At 55.5% G+C, this 21,959-nt stretch overlaps 1 protein-coding gene across 6 annotated transcripts in view; it reads right to left on the bottom strand.

Annotated features, from left to right (window-relative positions):
* The window catches only part of ftsj1 (FtsJ RNA 2'-O-methyltransferase 1), a 166,255-nt gene that overhangs the window by 130,871 nt on the left and 13,425 nt on the right, over window positions 1–21,959 (bottom strand). For 4 of the 6 annotated variants that reach the window (XM_085978851.1, XM_085978849.1, XM_085978848.1 and 1 more), the window contains exons 6-11: window positions 20,082–20,134; window positions 16,209–16,262; window positions 14,860–14,962; window positions 13,796–13,879; window positions 7,819–7,922; window positions 4,411–5,051 (exon numbers count right to left, since the gene is read on the bottom strand). In XM_085978851.1, the coding sequence (XP_085834977.1) occupies window positions 4,482–5,051; window positions 7,819–7,922; window positions 13,796–13,879; window positions 14,860–14,962; window positions 16,209–16,262; window positions 20,082–20,134 (968 nt within the window). In that variant the 3' untranslated portion in view covers window positions 4,411–4,481. Of the gene's footprint in view, window positions 1–4,410; window positions 5,052–7,818; window positions 7,923–13,795; window positions 13,880–14,859; window positions 14,963–16,208; window positions 16,263–20,081; window positions 20,135–21,959 lie in introns of those variants that run through there. The other 2 variants (XM_085978853.1, XM_085978852.1) reach the window with 1 other exon arrangement.

The raw sequence follows: 21,959 nt of genomic DNA, 5'->3' as shown, positions 1-21,959 counted from the left end.
CTGGATCTTCCTGCCCTGTTGTGGCTTGCCGAGACGCATGGTGCTGAACTTCTCCATTCCAAACTTACCTGCTGCCCTCCCCCCCCTCCCCTCCCCACTGCTTATAGCACTAGACCAAGGCCGGGCGGCACTCACATCTTGGGTCAGAAGGTTGTGGGTTCTAGCCCCACTCCAGAGACTCGAGCGCAAAAATCTAGGCTGACACTCCCAGTGCAGTGCTGAGGGAGTCCCGCACTGTCGGAGGGGCGGTACTGAGGGAGCGCCGCACTGTCGGAGGGGCGGTACTGAGGGAGCGCCGCACTGTCGGAGGGGCGGGTACTGAGGGAGCGCCGCACTGTGGGAGGGGCGGTACTGAGGGAGCGCCGCACTGTCGGAGGGGCGGTACTGAGGGAGCGCCGCACTGTCGGAGGGGCGGTACTGAGGGAGAGCCGCACTGTCGGAGGGGCGGTACTGACGGAGCGCCGCACTGTCGGAGGGGCGGTACTGAGGGAGCGCCGCACTGTCGGAGGGGCGGTACTGAGGGAGCGCCGCACTGTCGGAGGGGCGGTACTGAGGGAGCCCCGCACTGTCGGAGGGGCGGTACTGAGGGAGCGCCGCACTGTCGGAGGGGCGGTACTGAGGGAGCGCCGCACTGTCGGAGGGGCGGTACTGAGGGAGCGCCGCACTGTCGGAGGGGCGGTACTGAGGGAGCGCCGCACTGTCGGAGGGGCGGTACTGAAGGAGCGCCGCACTGTCGGAGGGGCGGTACTGAGGGAGCGCCGCACTGTCGGAGGGGCGGTACTGAGGGAGCGCCGCACTGTCGGAGGGGCGGTACTGAGGGAGCGCCGCACTGTCGGAGGGACGGTACTGAGGGAGCACCGCACTGTCGGAGGGGCAGTACTGAGGGAGCGCCGCACTGTCGGAGGGGCGGTACTGAGGGAGCGCCGCACTGTCGGAGGGACGGTACTGAGGGAGAGCCGCACTGTCGGAGGGGCAGTACTGAGGGAGAGCCGCACTGTCGGAGGGGCAGTACTGAGGGAGAGCCGCACTGTCGGAGGGGCAGTACTGAAGGAGCGCCGCTCTGTCGGAGGGGCAGTACTGAAGGAGCGCTGCACTGTCGGAGGGGCGGTACTGAGGGAGCGCCGCACTGTCGGAGGGGCGGTACTGAAGGAGCGCCGCTCTGTCGGAGGGGCAGTACTGAGGGAGCGCCGCACTGTCGGAGGGGCGGTACTGAGGGAGCACCGCACTGTCGGAGGGGCAGTACTGAGGGAGCGCCGCACTGTCGGAGGGGCGGTACTGAGGGAGCGCCGCACTGTCGGAGGGACGGTACTGAGGGAGAGCCGCACTGTCGGAGGGGCAGTACTGAGGGAGAGCCGCACTGTCGGAGGGGCAGTACTGAGGGAGAGCCGCACTGTCGGAGGGGCAGTACTGAAGGAGCGCCGCTCTGTCGGAGGGGCAGTACTGAAGGAGCGCTGCACTGTCGGAGGGGCGGTACTGAGGGAGCGCCGCACTGTCGGAGGGGCGGTACTGAAGGAGCGCCGCTCTGTCGGAGGGGCAGTACTGAGGGAGCGCCGCACTGTCGGAGGGGCGGTACTGAAGGAGCGCCGCACTGTCGGAGGGGCAGTACTGAGGGAGTGTCGCACTGTCGGAGGTGCCGTCTTTCAGATGAGACGTTAAACCGAGGCCCCGTCTGCCCTCTTGGGTGGATGTAAAAGATCCCACGGCCACTATTGGAAGAAGAGCAGGGGAGAATTCTCCCCGGTGTCCTGGGGCCAATATTTATCCCTCACCCAACATCACTGAAACAGATGATCTGGTCATTTATCACATTGCTGTTTGTGGGAGCTTGCTGTGCGCAAATTGGCTGCCGCGTTTCACACATTACAACAGTGACCACACTTCAAAAAAAGTCCTTCATTGGCTGTGAAGCGCTTTGGGACAACCCGAGGTGGGAAGAGGCGGGGGAGAGACGCGAGTCCTTTCTTTCTGGCTGTGCCCCAGCCCCCCCCTGGTCCCGGTCCTGGGGCGGCGGGGGGCGATGAGCTGTGGGCCTTATCCTGGTGAGCTTTCGCCACTTCTGTAAAAAGGCGGAAAACTGTAACCGTCTTGTTTGCTGGGAAACCGCCCACCCTCAGATTTCAATTCCCCGATCAGCAAGCGATGTGGCTCAATGGGCTGCACTCTTTCCTCCCCCCGCCTTGTGGGTTCAAGTCCGCCCCTCCCCAACAAGGGCACATAATGCAGGCCGAGCCCGCTCCCCCCACTGCAGCACCGTGGGCTCTTGCTGCGGGCCAGGCGACTCGCCCCGTTTGCCTGCGTGCGTCCGATAAATCGATCGCCCGCGAAGCTCTTTCGAGGTGCCGGATAATTGAACAGCTGCCTTTCTGAAGGCAAGAGAGGGAGGAGACAGCGCATTGAGCACACGCGAGTGAACGAGGTCTCAGAACGGCTGAGTTCGTTTGTACATTTTTTAAAGACGCTATCGCGGTTTATTTAATCTTAGGCAGTCCCTCGGGAGCCGAGGACGACTTGCTTCCACATTAACAATGAGTTCTCAGGTGACTGATGAGTCCAATGCGGGACCTACAGTCTCTGTCACAGGTGGGGCAGACGGTGGTTGAAGGGGCGGGTGGACAGGGTGCTTGGGTTGACGTGCGCTCCTTGCGCTTGCTCCCGGCGAAGAGACTCGAGGTGTTCGGCGCCTTCCCGGATGCTTCTCCTCCACTTTGCGCGGTCTTGGGGCCAGGGATTCCCAGGTGTCGGTGGGGATGTTACACTTTTTCCAAGGAGGCTTTGAGGGTGTCCTTGAAGCGTTTCCTCTGCCCACCTGGGGCTCTCTTGCCGTGCCGGAGCTCCGAGTAGAGCGCTTGTTTTGGGAGTCTCGTATCGGGCATGCAGACGATGTGACCTGTCCATCGGAGCTGATCGAGCGTGGTCAAAGCTTCGATGTTGGCCTGAGGGAGAACACTGACGTTGGTGCGCCTATCCTGCCAATGGATTTGCAGGATCTTGCGGAGGCAGCGTTGGTGGTACCTCTCCAGTGCTTTGAGGTGCCTGCTGTACATGGTCCATGTCTCTGAGGCATACAGCAGGGCGGGTATCACTGCTGCTCTGTAGACCATGAGCTTAGTGCCGGGATTGAGGTCCTGGTCTTCAAACACACTCTTCCTCAGGCGACCGAAGGCTGCACTGGCACACTGAAGGCGGTGTTGGACTTCGTCGTCGATGTCTGCCCTTGTTGACAGTAGGCTCCCGAGGTATGGAAAGTGGCCCACGTTGTCCAAGGCCTCGTTGTTTATTTAATAAAATCTTTGTAAACACTATTTTATCTCTCAACGTGCGATCAAGTTTCCAATTTAAGGAAAAACGGGCTGTATCACGGACTTAAAACGCTGGTCGAACTCGCTCGTACTTAAAGGCAGTAATCTGACCAGTGTCCCCCAAATCCCCCTCTCCTCTATTTAATATATATTTCGTCGCGCGGGAGATCTACGGCCGAGCGCGAGAAAGTCCCGTAGGGTGTGCGCGGCGGGCCGGTAGATTTTCGTAAGCTGTTGCTCTGTTAAAGGGGATTGTAGCACGCGTCCCGAGTCGCGAGGGCGGACGCGACAGAGCGGGGCGACGCTGTGTGTGAGGTGCTGTGCTTGTAAAAGGGTGAACGATGTTGGTATTTAATAATAAAAATTAAATTATACAATGCGGCCGTTGTCTCTCTCTCTCTCTAAGTTTCCTCCCCGCTTGGGTCACGGCTGTTTGCAGGCCCTCTCCCCTCCGACCCACACGCGCCAGTCAGTCAGTTAAGCACCAGCTATTCAGCTGCGCCGGGCATCACAGCCGAGCCTGCTCGCTCAGTACCCCACTCTCCGGCCAGGCTCAGCAGATCTGCCAGGGGCCCAGAGAGTGTGGTACGGGGATCTGCAGTTTACGTGGGCCTGTCCAGCCCAGAAACAGGCCATTCGGCCCCTCTGCTCCGTGCCGGTGTTCCTGCTCCACACCAGCCTCCTCCCGCCCCTCTTCATCTCACCCCATCACCATCTCCTCCTATTCCTTTCTCCCTCGTGTGTTTATCCAGCTTCCCCTTAAATACATCTACACTATTCACCTCGACCACTCCCTGTGGTAGCGAGTTCCACATTCTCACCACTCTCTGGGTGAAGAAGTTTCTCCTGAATTCCCGGTTGGATTTATTAGTGACTCTCTTATATTGACGGCCCCTAGTTCTGGTCTCCCTCACAAGTGGAAACATCTCTAGGTCTACCCTATCGAACCCCCTTCATAATCTTAAAGACCTCCATCAGGTCACCCCTCAGCCTTCTCTTTTCTAGAGCCTGTTCAGTCTTTCCTGATGGTTATAACCTCGCAGTTTAGTGGAATTATACCATCGCACTTCCCACCATCCTGTGGTAAACCCCGAATGTTAATACTTCCACGTTTAGTTCTTTATATTTTAATTGCTCACCAATTTAAAAACAAATGGGCAACTTTGATTAAAACGTTTCAGCTCAAAGTGTTCCTCCAATTTTAAAATCTTCGGACCCTTCCATCACAGTCAGGCTCCTGATGGCTTCGGTGATGCCATCCCGCTCGGCCGAGGGCGGGGCGGGTCTCTCCGAGAGCGAGGCGGGTTCCTCCGAGGGCAGGGCGGGTCTCTCCGAGAGCGAGGCGGATCCCTCCGAGGGCAGGGGGGGTCTCTCCGAGAGCGAGGTGGGTCCCTCCGAGGGCAGGGCGGGTCTCTCCGAGAGCGAGGTGGGTCCCTCCGAGGGCAGGGCGGGTCTCTCCGAGAGCGAGGCGGATCCCTCCGAGGGCAGGGGGGGTCTCTCCGAGAGCGAGGTGGGTCCCTCCGAGGGCAGGGGGGGTCTCTCCGAGAGCGAGGCGGATCCCTCCGAGGGCAGGGCGGGTCCCTCCGAGGGCAGGGGGGGTCTCTCCGAGAGCGAGGTGGGTCCCTCCGAGGGCAGGGCGGGTCTCTCCTTCACGAGCAGGTTGTTCTTCTTTAAGAAACAGGCCTCTTGATACGGGGGACAGATGGGAGGCTGGGTGGGCGGGGTGTAGGTATACTCCTTGTGGGGATCCAACTAGAGAGAGGAGGCAGGAACACGAAAGTCGCTTAAGCAGAAAACCCAGAAACCGTTCCCCATATCCATCTGGTGTCGGCCGAGGTTCACCCTCGATCCCCACTCCAGAGACTCGAGCCCCATAATCCAGACTGGCAGTACTGAGGGAGCGCCGCACTGTCGGAGAGGCGGTGCCGAGGGAGCGCCGCACTGTCGGAGGGGCGGTACTGAGGGAGCGCCACACTGTCGGAGGGGCAGTACTGAGGGAGCGCCGCACTGTCGGAGGGGCGGTACTGAGGGAGCGCCGCACTGTCGGAGGGGCGGTACTGAGGGAGCGCCGCACTGTCGGAGGGGCGGTACTGAGGGAGCGCCGCACTGTCGGAGGGGCGGTACTGAGGGAGTGCCGCACTGTCGGAGAGGCGGTGCCGAGGGAGCGCCGCACTGTCGGAGGGGCGGTACTGAGGGAGCGCCACACTGTCGGAGGAGCGGTACTGAGGGAGCGCCGCACTGTCGGAGGGGCGGTACTGAGGGAGCGCCGCACTGTCGGAGGGGCGGTACTGAGGGAGCGCCGCACTGTCGGAGGGGCGGTACTGAGGGAGCGCCGCACTGTCGGAGGGGCGGTACTGAGGGAGCGCCGCACTGTCGGAGGGGGCGGTACTGAGGGAGCGCCGCACTGTCGGAGGGGCGGTACTGAGGGAGCGCCGTACTGTCGGAGGGGCAGTACTGAGGGAGCGCCGCACTGTCGGAGGGGCGGTACTGAGGGAGCGCCGCACTGTCGGAGGGGCGGTACTGAGGGAGCGCCGCACTGTCGGAGGGGCGGTACTGAGGGAGTGCCGCACTGTCGGAGGTGCCGTCTTTCAGAAAGAGACGTTAAACTGAGGCCCTGTCTGCCCTCTCAAGTGGACGTAAAAGATTTCACAGCCACTATTGGAAGAAGAACAGGGGGGCGTTGGCCTGGATTTTATGCTCTTGAGTCTCTGGAGCCGGGCCTCGAACCCATGACTTTCCGACACACTGCGCCTTGCAACCATTCTACCGTTCCCTGAAGAGCTCCAATGGCCCAAAACAATATTGGAACAGGAGGAGGCCGTTCAGCCCCCTTGAGCCTGTTACATTAGGAACAGGAGGAGGCCGTTCAGCCCCCTCGAGCCTGTTACATTAGGAACAGGAGGAGGCTGTTCAGCCCCTCGAGCCTGTTACATTAGGAACAGGAGGAGGCCATTCAGCCCCCTCGAGCCTGTTACATTAGGAACAGGAGGAGGCCGTTCAGCCCATCGAGCCTGTTACATTAGGAACAGGAGGAGGCCGTTCAGCCTCTCGAGCCTGTTACATTAGGAACAGGAGGAGGCCGTTCAGCCCTTCGAGCCTGTTACATTAGGAACAGGAGGAGGCCGTTCAGCCCCTCGAGCCTGTTCCATTAGGAACAGGAGGAGGCCGTTCAGCCCCTCGAGCCTGTTACATTAGGAACAGGAGGAGGCCGTTCAGCCCCTCGAGCCTGTTCCATTAGGAACAGGAGGAGGCCGTTCAGCCCCCTCGAGCCTGTTACATTAGGAACAGGAGGAGGCCGTTCAGCCCCCTCGAGCCTGTTACATTAGGAACAGGAGGAGGCCGTTCAGCCCCTCGAGCCTGTTACATTTGGAACAGGAGGAGGCCGTTCAGCCCCCTCGAGCCTGTTACATTAGGAACAGGAGGAGGCCGTTCAGCCCCTCGAGCCTGTTACATTTGGAACAGGAGGAGGCCGTTCAGCCCCCTCGAACCTGTTACATTAGGAACAGGAGGAGGCCGTTCAGCCTCTCGAGCCTGTTACATTAGGAACAGGAGGAGGCCGTTCAGCCCCTCGAGCCTGTTACATTAGGAACAGGAGGAGGCCGTTCAGCCCCTCGAGCCTGTTACATTAGGAACAGGAGGAGGCCGTTCAGCCCCCTCGAGCCTGTTACATTAGGAACAGGAGGAGGCCGTTCAGCCCCTCGAGCCTGTTACATTAGGAACAGGAGGAGGCCGTTCAGCCCCTCGAGCCTGTTACATTAGGAACAGGAGGAGGCCGTTCAGCCCCTCGAGCCTGTTACATTAGGAACAGGAGGAGGCCGTTCAGCCCCTCGAGCCTGTTACATTAGGAACAGGAGGAGGCCATTCATCCCCTCGAGCCTGTTACATTAGGAACAGGAGGAGGCCATTCAGCCCCTCGAGCCTGTTACATTAGGAACAGGAGGAGGCCGTTCAGCCCCCTCGAGCCTGTTACATTAGGAACAGGAGGAGGCCATTCAGCCCCTCGAGCCTGTTACATTAGGAACAGGAGACCGTTCAGCCCCCCTCGAGCCTGTTACATTAGGAACAGGAGGAGGCCGTTCAGCCCCCTCGAGCCTGTTACATTAGGAACAGGAGGAGGCCGTTCAGCCCCTCGAGCCTGTTACATTAGGAACAGGAGGAGGCCGTTCAGCCCCTCGAGCCTGCTCCACCATTCAATCAGATCATGGCTGTTCAGTGATCTAACTCCATCTACCCGCCTTTGCCCCGTATCATTAATACCTTTGGTGAACAGAAATATATCAATCTCCGATTTTAAATGAACAATTGATCCAGCATCAATTGCCGTTTGCGGAAGAGAGTTCCAAACTTCTACCACCCTTTGTGTGTCGAAGTGTTTCCTAACTTCACTCCTGAAAGGTCTGGCTCTAATTTTTAGGCCGTGCCCCCTAGTCCTGGACTCCCCAAACCAGCGGAAATAGTTCTCTTTAGTTTTGCACCCGGTTCTCTCTCGGTCTCCGCGACAGTAGATCGTCGGTCCTACCTGCAAGGGGTAGGTCTTGTCAGAGTCGTACGCGCTGAGGTCGCCGCACGCGAGGAAGGGCACGATCACCCGGTTGGGACCTTCGAGCTGGTTGAAGTCCACATCTGCAAAAAAATAAAATAAAAGAGGGAATGAAATCCGATCAATAAAGAGAAACTGGTTCCAATGGCTGAAGGGTTAACAACGGGAACACCAGCCCCTCCGAGTCTCACACACCATCCTGACTTGGAAATATATTGTTGTTCCTTCATCGTCGCTGGGTCAAAATCCTGGAACTCCCTCCCTAACAGCGCTGTGGGAGCACCTTCACCACATGGACTGCAGCGGTTCAAGAAGGCGGCTCACCACCACCTTCTCAAGGGCGACTAGGGATGGGCAATAAATGTTGGGCCTCGCCAGCGACGTCCACATCCCAGGATCGAATAAATATAAACTCAACATGTCTTGACACTTCAGTGCAGTACTGACGGAGTGCTGCATTGGCAGAGCTGGGGTCTCTCTTAGGCCCCTCTCTGCTTGTTCAGTTGAATGTAAAAAGTCATATTGGCACTGCTGGAAGATGAGCAGGGAGTTCTGGTAAACATTCTCCTCTCAACCAGCAACGCCAAAAGACATCGTCTACTCTTTGTCTGCACTGGTGATGTTGGTCGAGTCGTAAATACTGGCCAGGACACCGGGGAGAACTCCCCCCTGCTCTTCTTCGAAATAGTGGCCGTGGGACTTTTAACATCCCACCCGAAAGACGGCACCTCCGACAGTGCGGCGCTCCCTCAGTACCGCCCCTCCGGCAGTGCGGCGCTCCCTCAGTACCGCCCCTCCGACAGTGCGGCGCTCCCTCAGTACCGCCCCTCCGACAGTGCGGCGCTCCCTCAGTACCGCCCCTCCGACAGTGCGGCGCTCCCTCAGTACCGCCCCTCCGACAGTGCGGCGCTCCCTCAGTACTGCCCCTCCGACAGTGCGGCGCTCCCTCAGTACCGCCCCTCCGACAGTGCGGCGCTCCCTCAATACCGCCCCTCCGACAGTGCGGCGCTCCCTCAGTACCGCCCCTCCGACAGTGCGGCCCTCCCTCAGTACTCCCCCTCCGACAGTGCGGCGCTCCCTCAGTACCGGCACTGGGCGGAGTGTCGGGCCTGGATTATGGGGCTCGATAGAGTGGGGCTCGAACCCACAACCACCTCCTGTCACCGAGGTGAGAGCGCTACGGACGCTCACAGACCCTCCGCTCACGTCTGCCGTGGCCCCCGCACCCTCCCTCCCTAACGGCACTGTGGGAGCACCTTCACCACACGGGACTGCAGCGGTTCAAGAAGGCGGCTCACCGCCACCTTCTCAAGGGCGATTAGGGATGGGCAATAAACGCCGGCCTTGCCATATCCCCAGAATGAATTTAAAAATAAAAGGTTTATAAATAGCTGGGAAGTGTGTCAGTGCACTGTTGCTTTTAATCAGCGCGTCCAGCTCGATGAGCTGAATGGGTCTTTATTTTGATTTGTTGCCTGCACTGTGAGCTGATTTAACGGGCAGGGACGCAGTGAGAGTGGCGGGGAAGTGGAGCGGAGTATTGTCAGGGGAGCTCCGCTCTACCGCGCTTCTCCCCCTCTGCCTCTCGCTGAATTATTCTCTGTGGACCTCTGCAGCTCAATTCAACCAGCAGCCGATTAAGGGGCAGTGGAGGCGCCTTAACTCACTGAAGGCTGGCGACGGCGGGGCCCTCGCTGAGCGCAGACTGTGAGCAGCCTTTCCCGACAGCGTGATGCCCGACTGTTTCCAATGGCCGAAGGGGCGATAACGAGAACACCGCCCCCTCCGAGCCACACACACCAATCCCGACTTGGAAATATATCGGGCCGTTCCTTCATCGTCGCTGGGTCAAAATCCCGGAACTCCCTCCCTGACAGCGCTGTGGGAGCACCTTCACCACACGGGACTGCAGCGGTTCAAGAAGGCGGCTCACCACCACCTTCTCGAGGGCGGTGAGGGACGGGCAATAAATGCCGGGCCTTGCCAGCGACGCCCACATCCCAGGAATGAATACGAGAGGGCACAGATTTAAGGCGATCAGCAAACGAACATGAGGGAGAAGATTTTACGTAGCGAGTGGTTGGGATTTGGAACGCGCCGCCTGATCGGGTGGTGGAGACGGATTCAACAGTAGCCTTCGAAAGAGAATTGGAGAAATACTTAGAAAGAGCATAAAAATTAGGAGCAGGAGTCGGCCATTTGGCCCCTCGAGCCTGCTCCGCCATTCAATAAGATCACGGCTGATCTTCGACCTCAACTCCACTCTCCCGCCCGATCCCTCGATTCCCCTCGAGTCCAAAAATCTATCGATCTCGGCCTTGAATAGACTCAACGACTGAGCCTCCACAGCCCTCTGGGGCAGAGAATTCCAAAGATTCCCCGCCCTCTGAGTGAAGAAATTCCTCCTCATCTCAGTCCTAAATGGCCGACCCCTTATCCTGAGACTGTGACCCCTGGTTCTAGACTCTCCAGCCAGGGGGGAAACAGCCTCTCAGCATCTACCCTGTCAATCCCCCTCAGAATCTGATATGTTTCAATGAGATCACCTCTCATTCTTCTAAACTCCAGAGAGTATCGGCTCAATCTCTCCTCATAGGACAATCCCCCCATCCCAGGAATCAATCTAGTGAACCTTCGTTGCACTCCCTCCAAGGCAAGTATATCCTTCCTCAGATAAGGAGACCAGAACTGTGCCCAGTACTCCAGGTGTGGTCTCACCAAGGCCCTGTACAATTGTAGCAAGACTTCCTTACTCTTACGCTCCATATTCTGTTTTTCCATTCTTTCTCCCAAAGTGAATAACCTCACATAGAAACATAGAAACTAGGAGCAGGAGTAGGCCATTCGGCCCTTCGAGCCTGCTCCGCCATTCAATGAGATCATGGCTGATCATCCAAACCCTAGCACCCGGTCCCTACACCGACAGCCATCCCACCCAAGCCCTATCCCTGTAACCCCACATATTTAATCCCCCTAACACTAAGGGTCAATTTTTATCATGGCCAATCAACCTAACCCGCACATCTTTGGACTGTGGGAGGAAACCGGAGCACCCGGAGGAAACCCACGCAAACACGGGGAGAATGTGCAAACTCCACACAGACAGTCACCCGAGGCCGGATTCGAACCCGGGTCCCTGGCGCTGTGAGGCAACAGTGCTAACCACTATGCATTGTACTTGCAGGGATATGGGGGAAAAAGCCGGGGCGGGGTGGGGAAGTGGGAATAACCGGATTGCTCTTGGAACGAGCCAATGCAGGCTCGCCGGGGCGGAACGGCCTCCTCCTGTGCCCGACTGTTCTGCGATTGTGGAGTGGTAAACAGCGAGGAGGGAAGCCTCAGGCTACAGGACGATATAGACGGGTTGGTCAGATGGGCAGAACAGTGGCAAATGGAATTTAACCCTGAAAAGTGTGAGGTGATGCGTTTTGGGAGGACTAACAAGGCAAGGGAATACACAATGAATGGTAGGACCCTAGGAAGGACAGAGGATCAGAGGGACCTTGGTGTGCATGTACATAGATCCCCGAAGGCAGCAGGACAGGTAGATAAGGTGGTTAAAAAGGCATATGGGATACTTGCCTTCATTAGCCGAGGCATAGAATATAAGAGCAGGGAGGTTATGATGGAGCTGTACAAAACGCTAGTTAGGCCACAGCTGGAATACTGTGTGCAGTTCTGGTCGCCACACTATAGGAAGGATGTGATTGCATTGGAGAGGGTGCAGAGGAGATTCACCAGGATGTTACCTGGGCTGGAGCGCCTCAGCTATGAAGAGAGACTGGACAGGCTGGGGTTGTTTTCCTTGGAGCAGAGAAGGCTGAGGGGGGGGACCTGATTGAGGTGTTCAAAATTATGAGGGGCATAGATAGGGTGGATAGGAAGGAACTTTTCCCCTTAGTAGAGGGGTTAATAACCAGGGGGCATAGTTTCAAGGTAAGGGGCAGGAGGTTTAGAGGGGATTTGAGGAAAACCTTTTTCACCCAGAGGGTGGTTGGAATCTGGAACTCACTGCCTGAAAGGGTGGTCGAGGCAGGAACCCTCACAACATTCAAGAAGCATTTAGATGAGCACTTGAAATGCCACAGCATACAAGGCTACGGACCAAGTGCTGGAAAATGGGATTAGAATAGACAGGGCTTGATGGCCGGCGTGGACACGATGGGCCGAAGGGCCTCTTCCTGTGCTGTATAACTCTATGGGCTCGATTTTGTCAATGGGGATGTGATGGAGACGGGACTCCCAGTTATTGGGTTGTAGTCCCGCCTCCATCGACTTGTGGCCAACCCACGCTATCTTCCCTTGATTGACCTTGTTAAGCCCCGCCCAGCGGGCTCAGCAGGCCAATTAAGGGACACCTGGTTACTGGTGACATCAGCGATTGACATTTCATCTGTCAAGAGCTTTTGACAGATGAAAAATCAGCCTTTGACAGCTCTGTGAAGCTGTCAAACACTGACAATCTGTCTTCTAAGTTGAGTCCTTCTCCACAGACTCAATTAGAGAGCTCTCCAGACCAGAAAGCAGAGGCTGCAGCTTTTGACAGTTCAGCGGCCATTCTGCTTTCTGTGCCGGTGAGCTGAGGGACTCCCGAGAACTGAAGGGAGGAAGCCTGCAGGAGAAAGTAAAGGTAAGTAAAACTTATTAAAACACTTTACACTTACCTCACACACTTACCTCTGCACACATGCACCCATCACTCACCTGCACAACGGACATCTCGACCCCTCCAACCCCTGCAGACCGACGGTCCGCCTCGCTAACTTGGCGTGGTTCGGAGCCGTCGGACAGCCCACACTTCAGGGTTAAAAATAGGGATTAGGCCAAAAACTACCTGTTAACTACCTGTTAACAGGCAGTTAATTGGCACTAATCTCCTTCCCGCCTCGGGGAGGCGGCTCCCAGCACAGGTCGGGTACCCGCCGCCTGGGACATTGGCACGGAGGCGGGTTGGGGGTGGGATGGGTTCCTGCCTCCCGATTCTGCAATTTTCCCGCCTCCAAAGGGCTTGGAAAATCGAGCCCTTTGACTCTATGGGCAGGGTTTTCATTGGGCCGTGGAGTCGGGACTGGAGGCGTGCGGGGGGTTAAAATCCCATCCCGCACCCAAACCCGCCTCCGTGCCAGTTTCAATGGAGGCGGGTACCCGCACTGGGACCCGCCTAGCCGAGGCGGGAAGGGGATTAGTGCCAGTTAACTGCCTGTTAACAGGTAGTTAACAGGTAGTTTTTAGCCTAATCCCTATTTTTAAGGTTGAAGTGTGGGATTCCCGACGGCGCCAAACCACGGCAAGTTAGCGAGGCGGGCCGTCGGGTTGAAGGACTTGGAGGGGTCGAGATGTCCGGTGTTCAGGTGAGTGATGGGTGCATGTGTGCAGAGGTAAGTGTGTTTGGTGTGTGTAAAGTGTTTAAAGAAGTTTAAATGACCTTTTCTTACCTTTTCAGCCTTCCTTCCTTTAGGTCTCGGGAGTCCCTCATCTCACCGGCACAGAAAGCAGAATGGCCGCGAACTGTCAAAAGTGACAGCCTTCAGCTTTCTGTGCCGGAGAGATTTCTAACTGAGTCTGTGGAGAAGGACTCAGGTTAGAAGTAAGACTGTCAGTGTTTGACAGCTTCAAACAGTTGTCAAACGCTGATATTTCATCTGTCAAAACCACTTGACAGATGAAATGTCAATCTGTGACGTCACCTGTTACTGGGTGGCCCTTAATTGGCCACTGGGTTGGCTCAACAAGGTCAATCAAGTTAAAATCGCGTGGGTTGACCGCATCTCGATGGAGGTGGGACTACAACCCCGAAAGTTGTAGTCCCGCCTCCTATCCGACACTTGAATGAAAATCCTGCCCCATGACTCTAAAAGGGGTGATCGGTTCCCGCGGTGGCGGGATGAGCTGGATTCCCGGGAGGGACGCGCGACGGGGTTCCCTGACTGGCGGTGCTGCCGGAGCCCGTCCTTACCGTAGCAGTGGTCCAGCAGCGGGTTAGACATGTTCGGCACGTAGCCCTCGGGCGGCGAGTAACCGCGGCACACCACAAACGCTTCTGCGGAAGAGAAAGACACATTGAAACATCGAAGATAGGAGCAGGAGTAGGCCATTCGGCCCCTCGAGCCTGCTCCACCATTCAATGAGATCATGGCTGATCATCCAAATTCAGTACCCTGTCCCTGCCTTCTCCCCATATCCCTTGATCCCTTTAGCCTTAAGAAATATATCTAACTCCTTCTTGAATATATTTAATGAATTGGCCTCTACTGCCTTCTGTGGTAGAGAATTCCACAGGTTCACCACTCTCTGGGTGAAGAAATTCCTCCTCATCTCTCCTAAATGGCTTACCCCTTATCCTTAGACTGTGACCCCTGGTTCTGGACTCCCCGACCATCGGGAACATCCTTCCTGCATCTAGTCTGTTTAGTTCCTGTTAGAATGTTATAAGTTTCAATGAGATCCCCTCTCATTCTTCTAAATTCCAGCGAGTACAAGCCCAATCGACCCAATCTCTCCACATACGTCATTCCTGCCATCCCAGGTATCAGTCTGGTGAATCTTCGCTGAACTCCTTCCATGGCAAGAACATCCTTCCTCAGATAAGGCGACCAAAACTGCACACAATACTCAAGATGTGGTCTCACCAAGGCCCTGTACAACTGCAGCAAGACATCCTTGTTCCTGTACTCGAACCCTCTCGCTACGAAGGCCAACATACCATTTGCCTTCTTAACCGCCTGCTGCACCTGCATGCTTTCCTTCAGTGACTGGTGCACAAGGACGCCCAGGTCTCGTTGCACTTCCCCTTCTCCCAATCTGTTGCCATTCAGATAATAATCTGCCTTCCTGTTTTTTACACCAAAGTGGTTAACCTCGCATTTATCCACGTTATATTGCTTCTGCCCAATCACCCAACCTGTCCAAATCATACTGGAGTTTCTCGGCATCCTCCTCACAGCACACATGCCCACCCAGCTTTGTGTCATCTGCAAACTTGGAGATATTACATCTAGTTCCCTGACGCCCGACTCTTACCGATGCTGGAGTTCCGGCTGCTCCGCGGCTTGGCGCACGTGACCTCGTTGAAGAAGATCTTCAGCTGCGAGTACAGCAGTGTCACGTCCTTCCCGCGGAAGATCTGTCGGAGTGGCGAAGCAGTCGGGGTTTTAAGATCGGGCGAGGGTGGCAATCGGAAACAATTCGGCGCGCGGCTAAAAGCGCGGGAGTGTCTGCCTCTGTATAACGTTCCACCCTTTAATTTCACGTTCTCCCCATCCCTCCGACTGGATGCTCTCTCTGCCCCTCCCGTTGTAATGAAGCAGTCCATGCCCACATGCAACAAGACCTGGACAACATTCAGGCTCGGTCTGATAAGTGGCAGGTAACATTCGCGCCACACAAGTGCCAGGCAATGACTATCTCCAACAAGCGAGAGTCTAACCACCTCCCCTTGACATTCAACGGCATTATCATCGCCGAAACCCCCACCATCAACATCCTCGGGGTCACCATTGACCAGAAACTTAACTGGACCAGCCACATAAATACTGTGGCAACAAGAGCAGGTCAGAGGTTGGGTATTCTGCGGCGAGTGTCTCACCTCCTGACTCCCCAAAGCCTTTCCACAAGGCACAAGTCAGGAGTGTGATGGAATACTCTCCACTTGCCTGGATGAGTGCAGCTCCAACAACACTCGAGAAGCTCGACACCATCCAGGACAAAGCAGCCCGCTTGATCGGCACCCCATCCACCACCTTAAACATTCACTCCCTCCACCACCGGCGCACCGTGGCTACAGTGTGGACTATCTACAAGATACACTGCAGCAACTCGCCAAGGCTTCTTCGGCAGCACCTCCCAAACCCGCGACCTCTTCCACCTAGAAGGACAAGGGCAGCAGGCGCAGGGGAACACCACCACCTCCAAGTTCCCCTCCAAGTCACACACACCATCCCGACTTGGAAATATATCGGCCGTTCCTTCATCGTCGCTGGGTCAAAATCCTGGAACTCCCTCCCTAACAGCGCTGTGGGAGCACCTTCACTACACGGGACTGCAGCGGTTCAAGAAGGCGGCTCACCACCACCTTCTCGAGGGCGACGAGGGATGGGCAATAAATGCTGGGTCTCGCCAGCGATGCCCACATCCCATAAACGAATAAAAAAAAAATCCACAGAGTTTCTGTTGTGTCACCCGCGTTTCTGCTCTTTGTACGGGACGGAAAAGGCCGCGATTGGCGCAAAGCAATAAACGCAGAAAAAAAGGAGTGTTCCGCCAGCGAGAGAGATCGGCCGTCCTGCCGCGGCCGCAGTGAACCTGCAGGAAACATCCCTCGGCACGAAAGGAGGCCGGAGCGCGTGCGCGAGGTCCGTACGGACGCCTACCTTAGCGACGAAGGTCCCTCCTTGTTTCAGCACGTGGGTGGTGATGTTCAGAGCCTGGAAAGGGAGACGGGGAACGCACCACAGTTAGCACCTTCCCCACGGAGCACAATCAATACCGAAAAGCGACGCAGAGCTCCCGTTATCTACGGGGAGTGTTATGAATCTTATGATCCACGAAGAAAGACTCATGAAATAACACTGGACGGCCAGCTGGTGGCGCCGTCCAAGGAGTATAAATACTCGGGCGTGGGCCCAGCTTGCCCAGGACATTGTGTAAACAGGAACTAGTGAAAGATAACTAGACCTCCATGTTTTGAAACAAGTTGATTAAAGCCTTGCTTTATACTCAAACCAAGTCCGTAGTGAGTTTTATTACCTCAGGGATCCCTGCGGATTGCCTCAGAACATAAGGGGGCAGTAATTCCTCCTCAAACACGTGAGTACGGAAGGGGTACTCACGCGTCTGGCCGGAGGAAATGCCGGTTTTCAGCATGCACAGCGCATGCGCTGAAAACCGGCATTTCCTCTCCTCTAACCCAAGAGGTGAAGAGGCTAGCGCGTGCGCTGTAGGGGGCAGCGCGTGCGTCTTGGATTTCCTCTGTTTTGGGGGATTTGCGCATGTCTAAAGGACTCCGGTCTTTACGCTTGTAAAAAGCACACGTAAGTATTTATTTTTACAGGTAAGTGGTGTTTTAGTGCAATTTAGAATTTTTTTTTCCACAGGTTTATTATTTTAAAGAATCTACAATAAAGTAAGTTTAGTTTTAGACCCTTTTTATTAAAAATTTATTTTTTTCAAAAAAAAAATTATTGTTTAAATTATTTTTTTAAACTTATTTATACTTAATTTAATGATTGGGATGTTTTTTAAATTTTTATTTAAAGTTTAAATAGTGTTTTGGGCCCCCGTAGTTTTCATGAGTTTGACAGCTCTTACTCTCAAACTCATGAATGAAGTTTCCCCTCCCCTGATTGGTTGTACAGTGCTCACCTGATCCCAGCCGGCACATCGCACTAACTACGCCGCTGGATCAGGAAATGCAAGCAGGCCCGGGCTTCAGATGTCAGCGCGCAGGGTGAGTGCAGATCGGGGGCTTGCACGCGCGGCAAGCCCCCGACACCAAGTTCTGGGCCATTATCATAAGAACAAACAGGAGCAAGGAGTCGGCCAGTTGGCCCCTCGAGCCCGCGCCGCCATTCAATAAGATCGTGGCTGATCCAATCTTGGCCTCAACTCCACTTCCCCGCTCTCTCCCCACACCCCTGGACTCCCTCGTAGTTGAAATGTCTGTCGATCACCGCCTTGAATATATTCAACGACTCCGCCTCCACAGCCCTCTGGGGCAGAGAATTCCAAAGATTCACCACCCTCGGAAAAAATTCCTCATCATCTCCGTCTCCCTTATTCTGAAACTGTGCCCCGTAATTCTAGATCCCTCCACGGGGGGAAACATCCTCTCTGCATCTACCCTGTCGAGCCCCCTCAGTATCTGATATGTTTCGATAAGATTCCCTCTCATTCTTCTAAACTCCAATGAGTATAGGCCCAACCTGCTCAACCTTTCCTCATAAGACAACCCCTTCATAAGACAACCTCCTCATCTCTGGAATTAACCGAGTGAATCGTCTCTGAACCGCCTCCAATGCAAGTATATCCTTCCTTAAATAAGGAGACCAAAACTGTACGCAGTACTCCAGGTGCGGTCTCACCAATACCCTGTACAGTTGTAGCAAGACTTCCCTGCTTTTATACTCCAGCCCCCTTGTCAGTGATTTGTCGTAAGCTTCAACAGGGCTGCCTTCCGCTTCCCTAATCTGAGGCAGCTGGAAAAGAAACAAAACATAGAAACATAGAAGATAGGAGCAGGAGTCGGCCATTCGGCCCCTCGAGCCCGCTCCGCCATTCAATGAGATCATGGCTGATCATCCAAATTCAGTACCCTGTCCCTGCTTTCTCCCCATATCCCTTGATCCCTTTAGCCTTAAGAAATATATCTAACTCCTTCTTGAATATATTTAATGAATTGGCCTCAACTGCCTTCTGTGGTAGAGAATTCCACAGGTTCACCATTCTCTGGGTGAAGAAATTCCTCCTCATCTCTGTCCTAAATGGCTTACCCCTTATCCTTAGACTGTGACCCCTGGTTCTGGACTCCCCCGCCATCAGGAACATCCTTCCTGCATCCAGTCTGTCTAGTCCTGTTAGAATTTTATAAGTTTCAATGAGATCCCCTCTCATTCTTCTAAACTCCAGCGAGTATAAGCCCAATCGACCCAATCTCTCCTCATACGTCATTCCTGCCATCCCAGGTATCAGTCTGGTGAATCTTCGCTGCACTCCCTCCATGGCAAGAACGTCCTTCCTCAGATAAGGCGACCAAAACTGCACACAATACTCAAGGTGTGGTCTCACCAAGGCCCTGTACAACTGCAGCAAGACATCCTTGCTCCTGTACTCGAATCCTCTCGCTATGAAGGCCAACATACCATTTGCCTTCTTAACCGCCTGCTGCACCTGCATGCTTACCTTCAGCGACTGGTGCACAAGGACACCCAGGTCTCGTTGCACTTCCCCTTCTCCCAATCTATTGCCATTCAGATAATAATCTGCCTTCCTGTTTTTGCCACCAAAGATGTGATACAACAGAAGATCTGGGAGGGTAGTGCTCTTAGACGGTGCAGTGGTAACCATCCCGAGCTAGTTCAGAGACGCACTCACGGGGAAACGGTTCCCAAACCCAGCTGACCCTTCAGAAGGTTGAGGGTTCAAGCCCCGGTCGAGAGACTCGAGCACAAAAATCTAGGCTGACACTCCCAGTGCAGTACTGAGGGAGCGCCGCACTGTCGGAGGGGCGGTACTGAGGGAGCGCCGCACTGTCGGAGGGGCGGTACTGAGGGAGCGCCGCACTGTCGGAGGGGCGGTACTGAGGGAGCGCCGCACTGTCGGAGGGGCGGTACTGAGGGAGCGCCGCACTGTCGGAGGGGCGGTACTGCGGGAGCGCCGCACTGTCGGAGGGGCGGTACTGAGGGAGCACCGCACTGTCGGAGGGGCGGTACTGAGGGAGCGCCGCACTGTCGGAGGGGCGGTACTGAGGGAGCGCCGCACTGTCGGAGGGGCGGTACTGAGGGAGCGCCGCACTGTCGGAGGGGCGGTACTGAGGGAGCGCCGCACTGTCAGAGGGGCGGTACTGAGGGAGCGCCGCACTGTCGGAGGGGCGGTACTGAGGGAGCGCCGCACTGTCAGAGGGGCGGTACTGAGGGAGCGCCGCACTGTCGGAGGGGCGGTACTGAGGGAGCGCCGCACTGTCGGAGGTGCGGTACTGAGGGAGCGCCGCACTGTCGGAGGGGCGGTACTGAGGGAGAGCCGCACTGTCAGAGGGGCGGTACTGAGGGAGCGCCGCACTGTCGGAGGGGCGGTACTGAGGGAGCGCCGCACTGTCGGAGGGGCGGTACTGAGGGAGCGCCGCACTGTCGGAGGGGCGGTACTGAAGGAGCGCCACACTGTCGGAGTGCCAATCGCTCAATCAATGTCACTAAAAACAGATGATCTGGCCATTATCACATTGCTGTCTGTGGGATCTTGCTGTGCGCAAATTGTCTGCCGCGTTTCCTACATTACAACAGTGACCACACTTCAAAAAGTCCTTCATTGGCTGTGAAGCGCTTTGGGACGTCCTGAGGTGGTGAAAAGCGCTGGAGAGATGCGAGTCCGTCTTTCTTTATCGGGCCTCTTACACGCACACTCACTGGTAAACTGTCTCAAACCTCTTTGACTTACAGTCCCGCACAGCCATCGTCCGTCCCAATCGCCTGGTGAGGGGACACTGGACAAACAGCCGTTAATCGTGATAAAGGTATTTTGACAGCACTTACCGCTAGCAGGAGTTGAGCTTGGATGTACTCATCGATATCGTGCAAACCGGTTACTGCAACCGAGAGGGATATTAAAATAAAGCATTAATTTCAAGGTCACAGCACCATTGATTGAGAGAAATATTGACCAGCTTCATCCCTCCTATCTAGTCTGTAACTGAATCCCGATCACACCTTCATTCCACAACACCTCACTGTCGAGAGATTTTCATCCGGTTCACTGCTTCAAACCCAGCTCCCACTGTCCCGTCAAACATTCCCAGGGCAGGTACAGCACGGGGTTAGATACAGAGTAAAGCTCTCTCTACACTGTCCCCATCAAACACTCCCAGGGCAGGTACAGCACGGGTTAGATACAGAGTAAAGCTCCCTCTACACTGTCCCCATCAAACACTCCCAGGGCAGGTACAGCACGGGGTTAGATACAGAGTAAAGCTCCCTCTACACTGTCCCATCAAACACTCCCAGGGCAGGTACAGCACGGGGTTAGATACAGAGTAAAGCTCGCTCTACACTGTCCCATCAAACACACCCAGGGCAGGTACAGCACGGGTTAGATACAGAGTAAAGCTCCCTCTACACTGTCCCCATCAAACACACCCAGGGCAGGTACAGCACGGGTTAGATACAGAGTAAAGCTCCCTCTACACTGTCCCATCAAACACTCCCAGGGCAGGTACAGCACGGGGTTAGATACAGAGTAAAGCTCCCTCTACACTGTCCCCATCAAACACTCCCAGGGCAGGTACAGCACGGGGTTAGATACAGAGTAAAGCTCGCTCTACACTGTCCCATCAAACACACCCAGGGCAGGTACAGCACGGGTTAGATACAGAGTAAAGCTCCCTCTACACTGTCCCCATCAAACACACCCAGGGCAGGTACAGCACGGGTTAGATACAGAGTAAAGCTCCCTCTACACTGTCCCATCAAACACTCCCAGGGCAGGTACAGCACGGGGTTAGATACAGAGTAAAGCTCCCTCTACACTGTCCCATCAAACACTCCCAGGGCAGGTACAGCACGGGTTAGATACAGAGTAAAGCTCCCTCTACAATGTCCCCATCAAACACTCCCAGGGCAGGTACAGCACGGGTTAGATACAGAGTAAAGCTCCCTCTACACTGTCCCATCAAACACTCCCAGGGCAGGTACAGCACGGGTTAGATACAGAGTAAAGCTCCCTCTACACTGTCCCATCAAACACTCCCAGGGCAGGTACAGCACGGGTTAGATACAGAGTAAAGCTCCCTCTACACTGTCCCATCAAACACTCCCAGAGCAGGTACAGCACGGGTTAGATACAGAGTAAAGCTCCCTCTACACTGTCCCATCAAACACTCCCAGGGCAGGTACAGCATGGGTTAGATACAGAGTAAAGCTCCCTCTACACTGTCCCCATCAAACACTCCCAGGGCAGGTACAGCACGGGTTAGATACAGAGTAAAGCTCCCTCTACACTGTCCCCATCAAACACTCCCAGGGCAGGTACAGCACGGGTTAGATACAGAGTAAAGCTCCCTCTACACTGTCCCATCAAACACTCCCAGGGCAGGTACAGCACGGGTTAGATACAGAGTAAAGCTCCCTCTACACTGTCCCATCAAACACTCCCAGGGCAGGTACAGCACGGGTTAGATACAGAGTAAAGCTCCCTCTACACTGTCCCCATCAAACACTCCCAGGGCAGGTACAGCACGGGTTAGATACAGAGTAAAGCTCCCTCTACACTGTCCCCATCAAACACTCCCAGGGCAGGTACAGCACGGGTTAGATACAGAGTAAAGCTCCCTCTACACTGTCCCATCAAACACTCCCAGGGCAGGTACAGCACGGGTTAGATACAGAGTAAAGCTCCCTCTACACTGTCCCCATCAA

This window comes from Somniosus microcephalus, unplaced genomic scaffold (assembly GCF_052327205.1).
Source record: "Somniosus microcephalus isolate GS21.2 unplaced genomic scaffold, FLI_Smic_1.0 unresolved_chr7, whole genome shotgun sequence".
Lineage (NCBI taxonomy): Eukaryota > Metazoa > Chordata > Chondrichthyes > Squaliformes > Somniosidae > Somniosus > Somniosus microcephalus.
This window is presented reverse-complemented; position numbering and strand designations above follow the sequence as displayed.